Source organism: Zosterops lateralis, assembly GCF_965231275.1.
Source record: "Zosterops lateralis genome assembly, chromosome: 1".
Lineage (NCBI taxonomy): Eukaryota > Metazoa > Chordata > Aves > Passeriformes > Zosteropidae > Zosterops > Zosterops lateralis.
In genome coordinates, this window is record NC_139762.1 from 81,324,404 (window position 1) to 81,340,248 (window position 15,845).

The 15,845-nt window shown below is 38.6% G+C and overlaps 1 protein-coding gene across 14 annotated transcripts in view; it reads left to right on the forward strand.

Annotated features, from left to right (window-relative positions):
* The window catches only part of SEMA5A (semaphorin 5A), a 310,831-nt gene extending 305,393 nt beyond the window's left edge, over positions 1 to 5,438 (forward strand). For all 14 annotated transcript variants that reach the window (XM_083854446.1, XM_083854449.1, XM_083854445.1 and 11 more), the window contains one exon: positions 516 to 5,438. In XM_083854446.1, the coding sequence (XP_083710572.1) occupies positions 516 to 635 (120 nt within the window). In that variant the 3' untranslated portion in view covers positions 636 to 5,438. The remainder of the gene's footprint in view (positions 1 to 515) is intronic.
* Positions 5,439 to 15,845: the final 10,407 nt, after the last annotated feature.

Below are 15,845 nucleotides of genomic sequence, written 5' to 3' on the forward strand. Positions count from 1 at the left end.
AAACCCGATCCTTTGAAAATTCATTTTCTAAATATCCATATTACTTTTTTTAAAAGTTTCTTCTTCTGTTTTAAAAACAGAATTAATGCTCTTAAGGCCTTCAGATATTTCTGCCACTTGAAAATCAGGGAATTAAGACAGGAATTAAGGAATAAAGAGAAAATAATACTTATTCAGTAAAAAGATAGTAAGTGACTCATTCTAATAGGAAGAACTATATATGATTTAAAATATTCATAGAATCATAAAATTGGTTTTGTAATATTGGGGGAAAATGTCTGGTTTTATTAAGTAGAATTGCTTTCTATAGGAATGTTATTACATAAGAAGATACTTCTTGCAACTGCAAGTTTCTGTAAATGTACAGGTATTTCTCAATGCATTTTCAACTGGCTTACTATGCACAGATATTTGCCACAAAAACTACTTTGGTGAAAGAGCACTTAGTGGTTACTTTTCCTATGTCCTTTTCATTTTCTGATTTCTTTTTTTTTTTTTTTTTTTTGTCTTCCCAGGCATTTAACAAAAACAACCTGATTCTAGAGGAGAGAAACAAATACTTCAATCCACATCTTACTGCAAAGACTTATTCTAATACCTATTTTACAGATTTCAATAATTATGATGAGTACTAATGGGCTTGTGTATTTTCTGGCCTCCTGTAACTCCCCAGTCCCCAAGGCCTGTGCTACTCGAGTGCTCATGTGATTGAGGCTTCAGAGATGAAGTTCAGAGACATTTCAAGCACGATCCAAGCCATCAATGTCCCATTGATGCCAAAAGCCCAAACCGCCTGTTTGTGACATGATGTTTCCTTTGCAGAATGCAAGGTTGGCCTTCAGTGTCAGGGGCAGCTGTAGCCCCTCAGTGTTGCTGGACCACTCATGAGGATTGCATTGCTTCGCTCAGTTTCATAAATTTCCACTTATGTTTCTCTAACAAGTGACTAAGTAATTCCAGAGTTTTAAAAAGAGATAATAATGTTACCCCTTAAACCTGTGCCAGGAGTACAAATCTAATTTTCTTTTTAGGCGTTGTCTCTTGTTTCCTTGAGGTTTAAAAAGGGACCTTTGCTGTTAGCCCTCTCTGCAGTCTCCTGAAGCTCACACTGCCAAAAGGAGCTCACAAGGTGCTGGGGGTGACAAGAAGAAAAGTGGTGGTTTAGCGATCCTCTGCAGCAGCTCTGGGTTCTGTAGGCTGATCTTTCTGGGCTGTAAATCACTCTGACTGCAGTTCAGCTGCTCAGAGTGCAGAGAAGTACTAAGGCTGTACCGAGGGATACAATCTTGTAATTAACCAGGACACTTCCAGGGTCAGTGGTTTCCAGTTGCAAGCCGAGCCCAGTCACATAAAGCCTTCACCTTGTTCAGTTTAATTTTTGCAGGTCTGTGGAAGGGCATGTCCCACAGTGATACCAAGGGAGGAGGGCAGAAGGGAGAGGCACACTGGGAGGTTTTTCTCTGTGTCTTTAATAATCCAGCCTTGCTGCAGCGTTGGGGTTTGTTGTGGCGTTCCACAGGCTTCCTCTCCCTGGTGCACGCCCGTGGGACACGCTTGTCTCTGGTGCTGTGGCACTGGTCACCGGGCTGGCCACAGAACAGTACAACTGCACCGAGCACTAGGGGCTGTCTCTGGCTCCTGGGGGTATGTAGGCATAATCATAGGTCTGCTTTTTCTTTCCAGCTTTTACTTTATATGCATGTGTCCGACAAACAAAGCTGGCTCAGAGAATATAGATACTTTTGTAAAGGGCTGTCTCATCTTGCTGCCATGTCTGACCTGCATCAGTCAGCCCCTAGAGGAACATTCTTATGGCGTTTCAAGAGTTGATCTTGTTGGACTTCATTGATGTAAATACTTAAAATACTATTTGAGTTTTAAGTTATCAGTTTTGATTCCTTTTGTAGTGGTAGATGAGGAAACACAAAGTTTTATACCATTTTTCTTTGTCCTGTCTGTTTTCACCCACATTCATGACATTTTTATTTTTGTATCTGAAATTCCATATGTATAACTAAAAAGAAAATTGCAGGGATTTGAGTCAGATTTTACAGAGTATATAGTGGCAAGGAAGCATTTGCTATTCTCAGAAGCTTGTGAGAAGAAATTAAAAGTGAATATTAAGGATTAAAGAACTAGGCTTTCATTTTCTTGCTAAAAGCAAAGACCATTGCACTAGAATACTAGGAAGATATGCAAGGAGAAGCAGAGTGGAAGTGTTTCCATTCTGTTTAGAGCCCTTGCTAATTAGGTTGTGGTATGATAGAAGAATAAACATGTACAGATTATAATGATTCATAACTATGTATGAAAAAAATCAATAAGTATCAATAAACACTTCCATAGCAATGGTAAATGTGATATCTACTCATGGCAGTGAGCTACATTTTTGAATGGGGATAGATCTGAATGTAGCACTATGCTTCCAATCTGCTCTACAGGAAAATGAAAAGATTCAAAGTGGTCTTTAAAATGCTATGCAGTAAAATGAACACACATTTACCATCTATGAAAGTAATTAAGATCCGCTGCCTATTTTTTTTCCAGCTGAATAGTTCTCCCTGTTACTAACTCAGTCAAATGAAAGCACCTCACCTTCACACCAGCTCATCTCCAGAAATATAATAATGCTGGGTCTCTATAATTTGTGATTTTTCACTGTACAATAGATTTGGTTTCCCAGGAATAAATAAGCTGATTGCCCTGGGTAAGAGAAAATTTTCTTTGCAAGAAAGAGAGGGGAGAAAAGCTCTCCAAATCATAACCAGTATGGTATTTGAATTACTGTGTTCATGGCAAAAGATAAATTTTATATTTAAATAAAATAAAATAGAATCTATATTGTTGCGACTGCCAAGAAGAAGCAGCACATGTACATACACACATATGAACAACATTGTTCCATTCTGCCCCTGTATTAAGAGCACATTAGTCCAACTTCTGGAGTTGATATTTAGACTATTTGTTTTGAGACCAATACCTTTGAGATATTTGAACTACGTACTTTTATTTTACCTTTTTTAATTAAAATTACTGAAATTATCTTTTTTTTTTTTTTCTTAAACTCTTCAGTAGTTTGAGGTGCACCTATCTTTATAGTGATCTATTTTTCATTCTTTTCATGGATAAATACATATGTTAGATACATGTTATATATGTGGTAATTGTACCCTAGGTTAAGTCTGCATGGTCATAGGTAGAAGTCCATTTACCAGATGCTCAGTCTGCTCACACTTCCCTCTCCTAAAGGAGTATTTCAGGCATTCCTGAAATACTTTGAGATCTTTGAGCAGCTCCCATGCCAACATGTCAGGAAAGTGTTTCTTTTAATTATTTTTCTTTGTCATTTAGCATCCTAAATTTAATTGTTCTATATCACAGGTAGAAATATATTCAAAACTCTATCTGAAGCAGCTGGGTAAACATGGAAATTTCACAGCACTTAAATGTGAAAAACTTGATGGCAAGATCTCCTTGTCAAGCTAGGTTGTGAGACAACAGGTTGTAAAGGCTTTAGGTATTTGTGTCTTAGGTAATTTTAAAAGACCCCAGCTGCACTGCCTGTATCCATATTTCCACCTTCTGAATTCTATGCAGCTAGAGGTAGTTTAGTACAGCTTTTTCTAGTACATGGAGTAAAGCAAAGTGCAGTCTCTATTAATTTTAAACTTAGTTTATTTAGCATTTTTTCTAAAATAGGCTACAAAGCTGAAAAAGCAGGTTTTGTAGAATTGTTTAGGTTGGAAGATCTCTAAAAGTAAGTCCAACAATTAACCTAGCACTGCCAAGCCCCCTATTAAACAAAGTCTATTTCTTCTTGAAAGCTCTTCTTTTTCTTTCTGTCAAACCTTGTATAAGCCAATAGAGCTCTCAAATTTTCTCAAGGATAAAATTCAGTTACGAATGCATTGTTCTATTCTTTGAAAGGGAAAATCAAGTCCGTTGTTCATCAAATGCCATACTTAAATATCCTTCATCTTTTCTCTTGGATAAAGTGATCTATTTTGGATAAATAATTATATTACCTCTGATGCCATTAGTTAATATTACTAACCATGCTTACACTGATCGTATAAATTTAAAAATGCTTCTCTATTTTGAATGCAAACAGTTTTTCAGACAAATGAAAACTCTCTAAGTAAAGCTGTTTCCATGAAGCCCTGTTGCATGGAGGGAGGAGGAAGCAAGGCTGTCAGTCACATCCTGCACGGTGTGTACACTCATTGGCCAACTCAAAGTACCTCTATGCCTGAGTACACTTTTTGTGCTTATTTTTTATGTCTGAATCATAGCATATGTTCCTCAGTTGCTTAGAAAATGGACTCTTGTGCTTGCAGATATATCTTGGACATTGATTTGAGTCTGATGCTCTTTATGGCCTTTTAAAGTTACTCTATGTAGAACCTTTTCCAGTCGTTTGCAGTCACCTGATGTTGAAGCAGTGTGGTTTGGCTAAAACTAATCAGGAGATTTTTTACTAGGATTAGGAATTTCATAAGAGAGTGGAAGAAAGAATGGGGCTTAAATGGCTTTGCTTTCCAGGCTATTAAGCAGTACTGATTAAAGTCTCACATGGATGTAGGATACTGTGCATTGAGTTAGCTCCACCAGAGATCCACACCAGACTGGGAAAATACCATGCCAATGTAGAAATCAAGAGCTACTGAAGCACTTATGTTAGTGAAGAAATTTCTCAGAGCATCAGATCATATGGCTGTTCAAACCAGAAAAGAATGTAAGAGGTCCCAGATGTAAGCAAAATGTTAATAGGATTAAATGCTTCAATATTTTTTCCCTCATAATTATAGAATGAATATATTCACTTCTTTAAATGTGGGACCAGTTTTAATAAAATTGGCACAACATGAGCACATTCCTAATGTTGATTGTATGCATAATGGCTTTGCTGTATGAGATCAATTCTGTAAACAGTTTTGTCCAAGCTTATCTTGCTCTGCTTGAGGCATCTGGCCAATTTTAATTGTAGCTGCCATCAGCATCATCTATGTCTCGTCTAGGAAAACATACTTAGATGGGCAGAGTTATATCCTGATGAGGGCTTGTATCTCTCCACCAACACTGCAGTGAGCCTGGAGAGATATGCTTCTAATTTTCAGTGTCATTTCCATGCCTAGGTTGGCATAAGCTAGGCTCTTGAGTATAATTTTACTCATCACGTAAGTAGCCACACCAAGATCAATGGTACAGATGTAATGAGTTACTTGTTTTTATGTGTTTACAGAATTGAGCCCAAAATGTATTGCTTCTGCACAAATCCATGCACAGTACCAGATGACTTCAATAGTAAAAAAACAGATTCATTTAAAATTGTTCACAAGCAAATCTGCATCTTGATATCAGGGAATAATATGTGTTCATTGTGTGGGGTATTTGAATTCATTCCTTTCTTTGCTAAATAAATGAATGATAAAACAAGATACTGCTTGACTTCATTTAAAAGCCATTCTTTCAAATAAAGAAGGACTGTGGGATCTGTGGACATTTTCCCTTTTTTCTGTCTACTCTTCTCCATAAAAATCAATCCATGTGTGGCTGAAATAGCCTTTAGCTAGATTGTTCTGTGTCACTAAATGAATGCTTTGCATTGTGTTGCCATGCGACGACATTCTCTAACTGGGATTGTACAAAGAGGGAAAAATGCAAACCTGGGAGGTTTGGCAACAATTTCAACCCCAGCAGAAGCAGGGGTAGGCAGAAGTGAAAACAAAAATGTAGGAGAATGTGACTGGAGGCTTGGCAAACTTGTCAATAAACTCAAAGGAGCACAGAGGCTTTTTGGGAACTGCCAAGGGTGAGGCTATCCAAACTGTAAGCTCCTGGATATTCAAGCCAACTAGTAGCTCAGGGAAAAGCAGTCTGATTGCAACAGGTATTTGTGCAAAGTTGTGACTGTTTCTCAGAATGGAGCAAGAAATTAACTGGTGATGCTGTCAGCACCAGGTTAACCAGATGGGGTGGAAATGCCCTCAGAAGCAGCGAGAACCACCATACAGGTGACATTTTGACAATACCAATTATCCTTCTTGTTGCCAGGAAGGATAAGGCAAGAGGAGCAGGTCTGTAGAGCTGACACAAAACTTCTGAATTTTGGACTAGCTCCAGGCTAGTTTCACAGGCTGAGCACCCACAGCCACTTAAGAGTGTGTACCCCTTTAGTTTCCCCATTTATTAAAGAAAAAATGCACTGTAGAGATGGCATTGTCTTAGACTACTGCATGGTGCAAGTTAAAGCACACTGAGAGATGTACTGGGAACTGATAAACCTTTTGTTTCCTTATGGCTTTTTGTATCCAGGTTGGATACTTTCTCACATACTTTTTCCCTTGCCTTTTCTGCTTGTGGGAAATTGATCACAGCTTCTACCTTCCTGAGTATTTATCAATTTGAAGGAGAGATTTTATGCCAGTAGTGAGGTCTGCTAATTTTTTTTGCTGTAAAATTGACCTCTAAGGTTGTGTGAAAACTGCTATAGTGATACAAGTCTGTCTGTAATTAGTTTTAAACTGAAGGTACTATAGCAATTACTCAACTGAAATAATAATCTGAGCAGGGATGGTAATTTTCAGAAAGAGATTCAGTGTAACTTTCAGTATTCTCATAATCCAGTCTTAGAGGCTGAGAATGCAGAAGGAAGGTGTTATTTGCCCTAGGGTTTGGTTTTGTTGTTGTTGTTGTTTTGTTGTTGTTTTGGTTTTGGTTTTTTTTTTTTGGTTTTTTTTTTTTTTTTTTTCCCCAAGTATTCACCCACAAACCTCATCCAACAGTAGATTTGGATTTGAAAAAATCATGGAAGGAAATTAACAATAATAAAGTAGTTTTGTTCACCACAATGTAAGAAAGATATTAAACTACTAAAGAGCATCCAAAGGAGAGCAACAGACATGGTTAAGGGCCTTGAGGGGAAGCTGAATGAGGAGTGGCTGAGGGCACTTTGTTCAGCCTGGAGGAGGCTGAGGGGAGACCTCATTGCAGCTACAACTTCCTCATGAGGAAAAGAGGAGGGGCAGACACTGACCTCTGCTCTATGGTGACCAGGGAGAGCATCCAAGAAATAGTCTGAAGTTGTGTCAGGGGAGCTTTAGGCTGGATATCAGGAAAATTATTTCACTCAGAGGTTGAGCACTGGAACAGGCTCCCCAGGGAGGTGGCCACAGCACCAAGACTGACAGAGTTGAAGAAGCTTTTGGTCAAGACTCTCAGGGACATGGTGTGACACCTGGAGTGTCCTGCACAGGGCCAGGATCTGGACTTCGATAATCCTTATAGATCCCTTCCACCTCAGCATATTCTGTGTTTCTGTCTGATTCTCTAATATATTCCAAGATTCAGCAATTATATTTCCTAATCCACTAAACCCATGGTTCTGAATGAATTCGCACTTTTGTTAATTACAGCAGTAGACATTGACTGAAAGTGAAAGAAATGTAAAATTTGAAATAGATAGGAAATATAATGTCACAACTTTTAAATAAAACTTAGATGACAGGAGAGCTGCAGAAGAAATTGCTTTTATATTCTTGTGCTGAAAAGTGCCTTCTTTTCTCATGGTTCTGTGAAATAACCTGTACAATGGAAAATTGTTTATAATTATGATGTATCCAAGATAAAATAATTGATATAGAGCTTGGAGATTTTTTAGCAATAGTAAACATTTTGGTTTGGTATCATGACAATGCGGTTGTTTATTGCAATAATGGGAGTAAATGATCCCTATACAAATCTTTATAGGGAATCATTTTTCCTTTCCATTAACTTCTTCAAAAACAGCTTTGTTAGCAAAACTTTTTGTGAGAGATGCCAAAGATACTCACATTTAAGAAGAAACATTGTTGTGGTGGCTGGAGCATGCAAACACAGGTGCAGAAATCTAAGCCAGTTAAAACTGTAGCCTCTTTCCACTGGTGTTGAGCTTGGTTTGGATTTACACCTATTCAGACAGCTTATCAAATTTTTCCCAGCTAGTCAGATTTATCAGCCTATCCATTGACTTAGTTCTCCACAGGTAATGTAACATAATCTTTTACTGATCATTTGGGACACAAAGAAGAAGCTCAAATGATGGATGGTGATTGTTTTTCCATCTTACATGCCATCACATATTGTCCTCTCCAGTGATTTTTTTTGATATTTTAAATAATTTAATTTGATGAATTATCTTTTATCAAATTGGATTCTAATTTGTGGAAGGTGGGGATTATATCCCTTTTCTGGTGTTCATTACTCAGGTTTATATTATTTGACTCCTTTTTTTTTTTTTTTTTCTCCTTGATTTAGTGTCTTTTTTCAAACTTTGGTAATAAGGATTTTCTGCCTCATTCTGCCTCATTCAGGTATTTAATGTCATCATGACCTGAATTTTGTCTTTTTGTGCTCATCTAACACTTTTCTCCAAATCAGAACACTTAAAATGTGTACTCAAACCTTAGTTACACATCTGTGGTCTTCTAAGCCATACTTGTTGTTTGCCTGTTTTTTGTATAAGTGGAAGCAGCCCCAGCCTGGAAGGGAACACCAAGTTCTGCCGTGATAAATTTGGAGTCTGTTCAGAAGAAAAGAAGAATCAACTTCTTTACTGTTTTATATTCCCTTTGAAGCTTCCTTCCTGATATTATTCAGGTGCCATAGTGTACAAGTATATTTCTTTCCCAGTGGTCTTCAAAATGCTTACAGTAAATGCCACGTTTATGAGATTTCTTGATCCCATGAAATGTTGAAATGTGTCTGGTACTAAAACAGACATAAAACTTGCCATCAACCCATACCACACAGATGGGTAGAAATGTTTTCAAATCTCATGATTTGGCCCCAAATATGGATTTCGTAGAAATACTCATAACTTCTCAAGAATGTCCCTAGTCATGTTTTTGAATCCTTGTCAATTACTTGTCCATGCCCATAGTAAGCCCACCTTTGCCTATGATTTCCCATGAAATCTGAGCTAGGACTTCTCCTAAGATACAGATTAGAGTGGAATATACTTTCTAGTAGTAAAAATGTTGCTCTTAACATATACCTGTGCTGCAGAAGGGCACAGGTTGAAGAGGGGATTCTAGTATTCCCATTATTGGAACTTATGTAAAAAATGAAAGTTAGCAGCTTGGCTTGCTGAAAGTGGTTTTGGAATATGAATTCCTTACTTGGATTACAGCAATTAACATACCATAATTAAAAGTCATCATGCAAGGTAACACCAGAAGTATTTTCAAGCCTCTTTCCTGGGAGAAAATGGGTGCATCTACATCTTGTACTTCTGTTTTTCCTTATCTGGATCTAATTCTTTTAAAGGATAGCCTTTCCTTGTTATGGGATCAAATATTTCTTCCTTTTTTCTTTTTATTTTTTTGCCACAGGAACTGAAACCGTCCAAGTCATAATGTGGTTACTTTCTGCATAAAAATTCTCCTCTCCACCATAACTGAAAAGCCCAGCCACCTGTTGCCCTGTGTGCTACAACACTAAGTTTGTGCTCTCCTCCAACCCCTATTCCAGTACAAATTTCCAGACACTTTTGCAGTTGCCTCCATCCTATCTGTTTCTAGTCAAAAACTGGTTTTTGGTTATGAATTTTAAATCTGATACCTGTGTACTCTCCGGTCATCTGTGATTGGTTTGCTTCAGACTCCACCTGACATGACATCTCAGTTTCTCAATGAAAATGTGATTACAGAAGGCTCATGTGTGTACTTAGGGACAGACATTATTGGAATGTTGGCAGTTTTTCATATTAAGGTAAACATTTTTTTCTGAGAAAAAGCACAGTAGGTAAGTGAGCAAAATTCTCCATGTTAACAATCATTTATGACAGGCAAATCTTTGAATCAGATCTCAAAATCTTACCCAGCCTTTATGATTAAAATTCATAGCAGAGCTTGATAAAACAAACCCAAAAAGCAGAAACCCCCTAAATCTTAAAAAAACACATAGAAATTTGAGGCAAGTTCATCTACCATATCTCTTCAGCACATGCACTTGATCTAGAATTTAGTATCTATTAAAATTTTTCACTCCATTTTTAAATGCTCACAAACACAAAGTAAATACTGAGCACTCAAAAAGTGTCCTACTATTCAGAGGAGCTGCACTCCTGTCCTTTTGCAAGAACTCTGTGATGACATAGCCAGTTATCAATGTGGAAAATTCACAGATAATAACATTTAAACATTAGCTGGCTGTTACAGCCCACACCAGGAGCCTTCCTCAAAGCTTTCCTGGGAAAGCAGAAAGACTTGTGCTGCTGAGGAGGTCATGATTCAATTAGTTTCATCTGCACATTTTCTATCGCCAATAACAGGTGGGATTCAAGGCTGTTGTTTTTTTACATAACTTGAGTATGTGTCTGTGGATGAAAAGTCCCTGCTGAAAAGACAAACTGCTGTACAACTGCCTTATGGCTTTCTACCTGCTGTTTGTAGCCTGGTTTTGAACAAAATATGTATATTCTTGTGTTTTTGGGCTCACATGCTCTCTCTCCTGTGCACATGTACACAAGCACATATATATCCATCATGACAAACGGAGATTGGGACGAGGATTGCTGAAGTCACTGTCAGATCACAGTTTTAGCTTTTTTTGTGTGTGATGATATTTTTTTCTTCCTGTTCCCTGTGATCATGTTTCTTACTGATGCTTGAGAGCTCATGCACCAACTGAGACCTGGTACATAAGCACGAAACAGCAAATCAAGTTTCTGTGTGGGAGTTCTTAATGTGAGTTACCTCAGTATTTGAGCAGTAGTTGCTGTCAGCTTTTGGCTTAAATAAGGTATTATTATCTCTGAAGAAAAACGTCTAGAGGGTTACTCAGACAGTCAATACAAATTCAGTTTAATATCCTCTTGATTTCCTCATTAAAGAAAGCAATACCACGGTTGCAGGGGCCAAATAGTGATCATCAGCAGGGGTACCACTGCCTTGCTAACAAGCTAATCTGCCATTCCTGCTCCAAAACATTGTTCTGTGAAGTTTCAATGAGGGTCAAAAGAGATGCTAATAAAAACGAAAGCGTGAGGTACACAACTTCAAGTGTGCCCACTCACAGGTGGATTCTTTTCCTAAGAACTTCAAGACTCTGCTAGGCATGGAATCTAAGTTAAACTAGTGTTTCAGGAGGAAAAATGTCATGCTCACCAGCAGCAACAAAGCACCTCTAGGCGAGGAGCCTTACAAGTTTATGTCTAATGAAATGGGCCCAATATAGTGAACTCAGAGCTATCATTAAAAGGTGGGCAGTTGCCAGCAGTGAAGCTTCACATTTCCTTCTAATAGCAGACCCAGAAATAGCAACCTGGAGGTTCTGTTTGTTAGAGTCCTGTGTCCAGATGGTAGGCTGCAGTCTGCTTTGTCAGCATGATAATAAACTCCTGGTTTCTTCACTGCAACAAATAAAATTTCTACAAGAATATTAGCCACTTTAACCAGTTAGTAATTTAAATTAACTTCAGCAATAGCCCTGTAACCAGACTGTAATGACCTTTTCCTCACCAAAGCCTAGATTACTAAAAAATAAAGAAAAATATTATTTTTCAGTCAGGCTTCTATCTACACTACAAGTATTAAAGTTAAAATGTTCTTGCTCAGTATTTTTATCATGCTATCTGCTTCAGCCAAATCAAAAAATAAAACAGATGATTGCCAAGAATTTTTATCTTTGTGAAAGCATGTGAAATGGCATTTATCTTAACTAACTCTGAGCAAGTGTTAAATTTTGAAAGCTTGTTTAAAGAAAATAAATGTAGTTGCAAAATATTTCCAGTCCAAGAAGACTGAAGCACAGTTTAGAACATTGGTGGTAAACACAATTAGAAGTCGTAGGATGAGAATTAAAAACAAACAAATAAAAAATGGAGAATGTTTATGAAGGTCAAAAGGAAACATGCCATGTAATAGGCAGGAATACTTGTGGCTCTTTCTTACCTGTGCCAGTAGGTGAGATGGGTTAGTGACCTTTTGCTTTTTTATAGTTGGAAGGGTTGAAATTATTTATAAGTTTGAATCTCACCCAGATCATAAACCTAGTCTACAAATTGTTGTGAGGGATAGTTTTTGTTCCAGAAAAGCTGTAGGCAGCTGGCAAAAGAATAAATTCTTCCTTCACAAGAATAGATTAAAGGTACACCTTGGTTTTGCAACAAACACTGCAGTACTTTGTAGGACATATTTACCTGTGTATGGTTAGAAGCCCTTACAACACTTCATCTCTTTTAAGCAGACGGAATCCCATTTGTTCTGGCTGGTTAACTCAAGGCTCCCAGCTGCTGAAGGCTGCTGAATGAGGTCTGACAGGTGGGATGAGCTGGTCACAGAACTTTCTTTCTGTAATTTGTCTTGGCTGGGTGGTGCTGGTTGCCCACACCAAGGCACCAGTGGATGTATTCACCCTCTGGTCAGCCCAGCCACACCTGGTCCTCCCTGCTGGCACGCAGCACCTGGGAACATTGTGACATCTCACCTACCAGTTGTCTGAGCATCAGCAACCAGGATGAACAAGAGATGGTACAATCCGTTTTTATTGGTAGAGGCACAGTGGCATGGCAATATTAAGGAGCAGTTTTATCAAGGCACAGGGCTTGAATGGCTCTCACTGAAGGGAGTCTGAACATTAAAATTTGTAAATTTTCTGAGATGTAAAACTTGTCTTGTGCAAAAGCAGGCATCAAACCATAGCCTCTGACCTAGAGATTTATTCAGAAAAGATAATCCTTTATGTCACAGAGACAGTTTTGAGTTAAAAATTTCACAAGGCTCCACATCTCACCTATAACATCCCTAGAAAAGGGTGGGGTCTCATTTTTGCCTGCATAGTCTGTTATCAGAGAAAGATCTGATACAGGTCAAGCAAACTCTGAAATCTGGATGAAAGCATGTCATATTTTAGTGTTCTCTAATTTTTTGTCATGCTGTAGCTCATCAACAGTTTTGGCAAAACCCACAGATTTTTCAATCCTTTTTTCCATAATGTAGTGCAGAAATATTCATTGGCATTATCCATCTCAGCAGTAGGAAATGTGAGAATACTTGAGCAAATATAACAGTCCATCATCTCTCTCAAGCTTTTATGAATTTACCTACAGAACTGGGATGTTATAAATCTGCAGATAATTAGGAAAATTCTAATGTAAGCTGAACTATGCTGTGATCCTTGAGAAAGGAATAACCATTAACCTGTAGGAACTTGGACACGTTGTTTAGTGTGCTGTTATTCCCTTCTCACATTCCATGTGCTATCGCTTAGCAATTTCTCTGCAATGATAAAACAATACCACTGGAATGAAACACATTAACATCGGCTAATTGGTAGGTCACTAGAAAAGAATTTTCCTCTGGATGGAGAGAGTTTTTTAATAGGATTCCACAGAAACCTATTTTCACCCCCATGCTGTTTCATGTATTTTGTGTTAATCAGGATTAAGAAAAAAATAAAAATAAAAATAAAAATAAAAATAAAAATAAAAATAACCCAACAAAACAATATTGAGGTTGAGGTTGTGGACACAGAAATACAGAATTAATGACTAAAGACAAGGAAAAGCTACAAAATTAGAATGTCATGCAAGCAAGTAGACCATGCAAACTGTTTGCAGAGTTTTGTGTAACATTCCTTGGACCCATGCTTTCCTCCCTGAATGTAGATCTTGATGACTGCAGCTCATTGTACCTAGCTGTGAAGCCAGATGTCCTTGGAAAGCTAAGACCAATCCCTGTGTCTGTGCAGTTGCTGTGTCCCACAGAAGGAGACTATCAGTATCAAATAAGAGAATGGGGAATAAGGAGAAAATGAATATGTTTTTATAGGGTTATTCATGGCTTTAATAGACCAGAGGAATCTAAAAGTAGATAGACATATTTTTCTGTTTTATCTGTGCTGTTCCTTGCAATTGCCCTGTTCCAAGCTGAATGGATGGATCATTTATTCTATAAAGAGTACTGTAACCTTGGAGTTCTTTATAAACTCTACTTGTGTTCCTCTTGAGTCTTCTTTCTTTCTCCTTTTTTTTTTTTTTCTTGTGCAATAGCAATTACATAACTCTCAGATTTAGGCAGATAACATTGGGTGTTGAAAGATTAAGCTGAGGCATCATTCAGATTTCCAATGGGCAGCCCATTCTGAGTGCTCACCAAGGGGTGATGCTGCCATGTAAAATGCAGTTGCTAAAATAAAGTAATTTTAACTCTCATTTTAGCTTTATTTAATGGGCGTTTTCTAATGGTATAGAGTGTGTCCTTAATTCTCCTCTCTGTAATGTGAGATCATTGAATAAAAATTCAGAGGCAAGAATTTTAATTTTGTTTTTCCCAGGAGTATTCTTTATTATGGAGGCAATCAGCATTAAAAGCAAGACTGTAAAACACACCAATTTTTTTGGATATCTGTAGTGGCAAAATGTCAGTTTGGAATGCACGTGCCCTCTAGAGAATGACCCATTAAAAAAAAATCTACACACAAACAATAATAACAATGTTAGAGACAGGGCAAAGAACAGCCAAAGTTTCTGATATGAGATTTGTAAACCATACAGAAAAGTTAGAAATTAATATGCTTTTAGTGGAAGCAGAGACAAAGGATCACAAATGAAGTTCAGGGCAAGATCATTGGAACAGTGGTCTCTGCCCCCATCAATACAGTTCCCATCAGGAGGTCCTTCTGAGATGTGCAGGCCTTTGGAACAAGTAATTCAATTGCTCCTCTGGAAGCCTGAGGCACCCATACACCTGTAAATGTAAAACACAGGCATGGAAATAGTATCCGTGTCCATGATTTTCTCTCCTCTGCCAGGAACCATCCAACAGACCTGCCTAAACCCCTGAAGGATGTTGGTGGGTGGATTTTCCAAGGGTGGGTGTGAACTGCTGCTGTAAAATCCAATCTGGCAGATTGCAGTCAGTCCATGCAGCTGTCAAAGGCAATGAATGGCAGAGGTTACCAGCAGCCCTATTTTCTACAGGCAGAAACAGACTGACAAATGAAAGGCAAGACCTGGATTGACTGAAGATTTCAAGCAGAGCTATTGGAGGCAGCCTGATACTGGGAACATAAGAGAATGACGGCTTTGCCCTCAGCTGCACATACTGAGGAAGTGCTTTTCGTTCTGACAAGCAGGTGGGGTTTTCAGACACAGGGCAAGACTGGCTGCAGTGTAAAATTGGTGGAGGTCGTGTGAGGTAGCTCCTAAGAGGGGGCGGATGCTTAGGAGTGGGTAAATAGTTTGCCAGCCTGTTTCATGTACTCTGGTTTATTGAGCTGCCAGATTTCATGCTGAGAATGTGACAGCTTCCCTCCACCTCCCTATAGCCCAGCTTGACCCACTGTTCATGTGGCTGTACAGTACCACTGTAGTGTATTTGCTTTAGTCAGCTGCCAAGGACCCAAGTTGTTGGCTCTGCCGAGTCCCACAGCCTGAGAGCTCCCTCCCTCCTTGATCCTTCAGCTCCCTCTCACAGCTCCACAATAGAATAAATAACAGCAGTCCTGAGAGAGAAAGATGGGAACTGTCAGAAAATGATGAGAGAGAAGGGATTCAAACACAGGAAGGTGGAGAGGAGTCAGTGCTCTCAGGGTTGATGCACAGGGAGTGATGATGAATTGCAGCCCCTGGACTGTGAGATGTCTAATCACACATAGTTCTTGAAGCTGATGAAAGAAAGGTGCCTCCAACACCTAGGCTTCATATCAACTAATCTGTACTTTGGATATGCCTGGTTTGGCTGTGGAGTCTCTGTCTGTTCTCAGCTGAGACAAGCCCGGGGTGTGTGTTGTGCTCAGAACTTCTGACAAAAGCAAGACAGCACTGTAAAGAACAGGCACACTTTAAAGACTAAAGGTCCAGG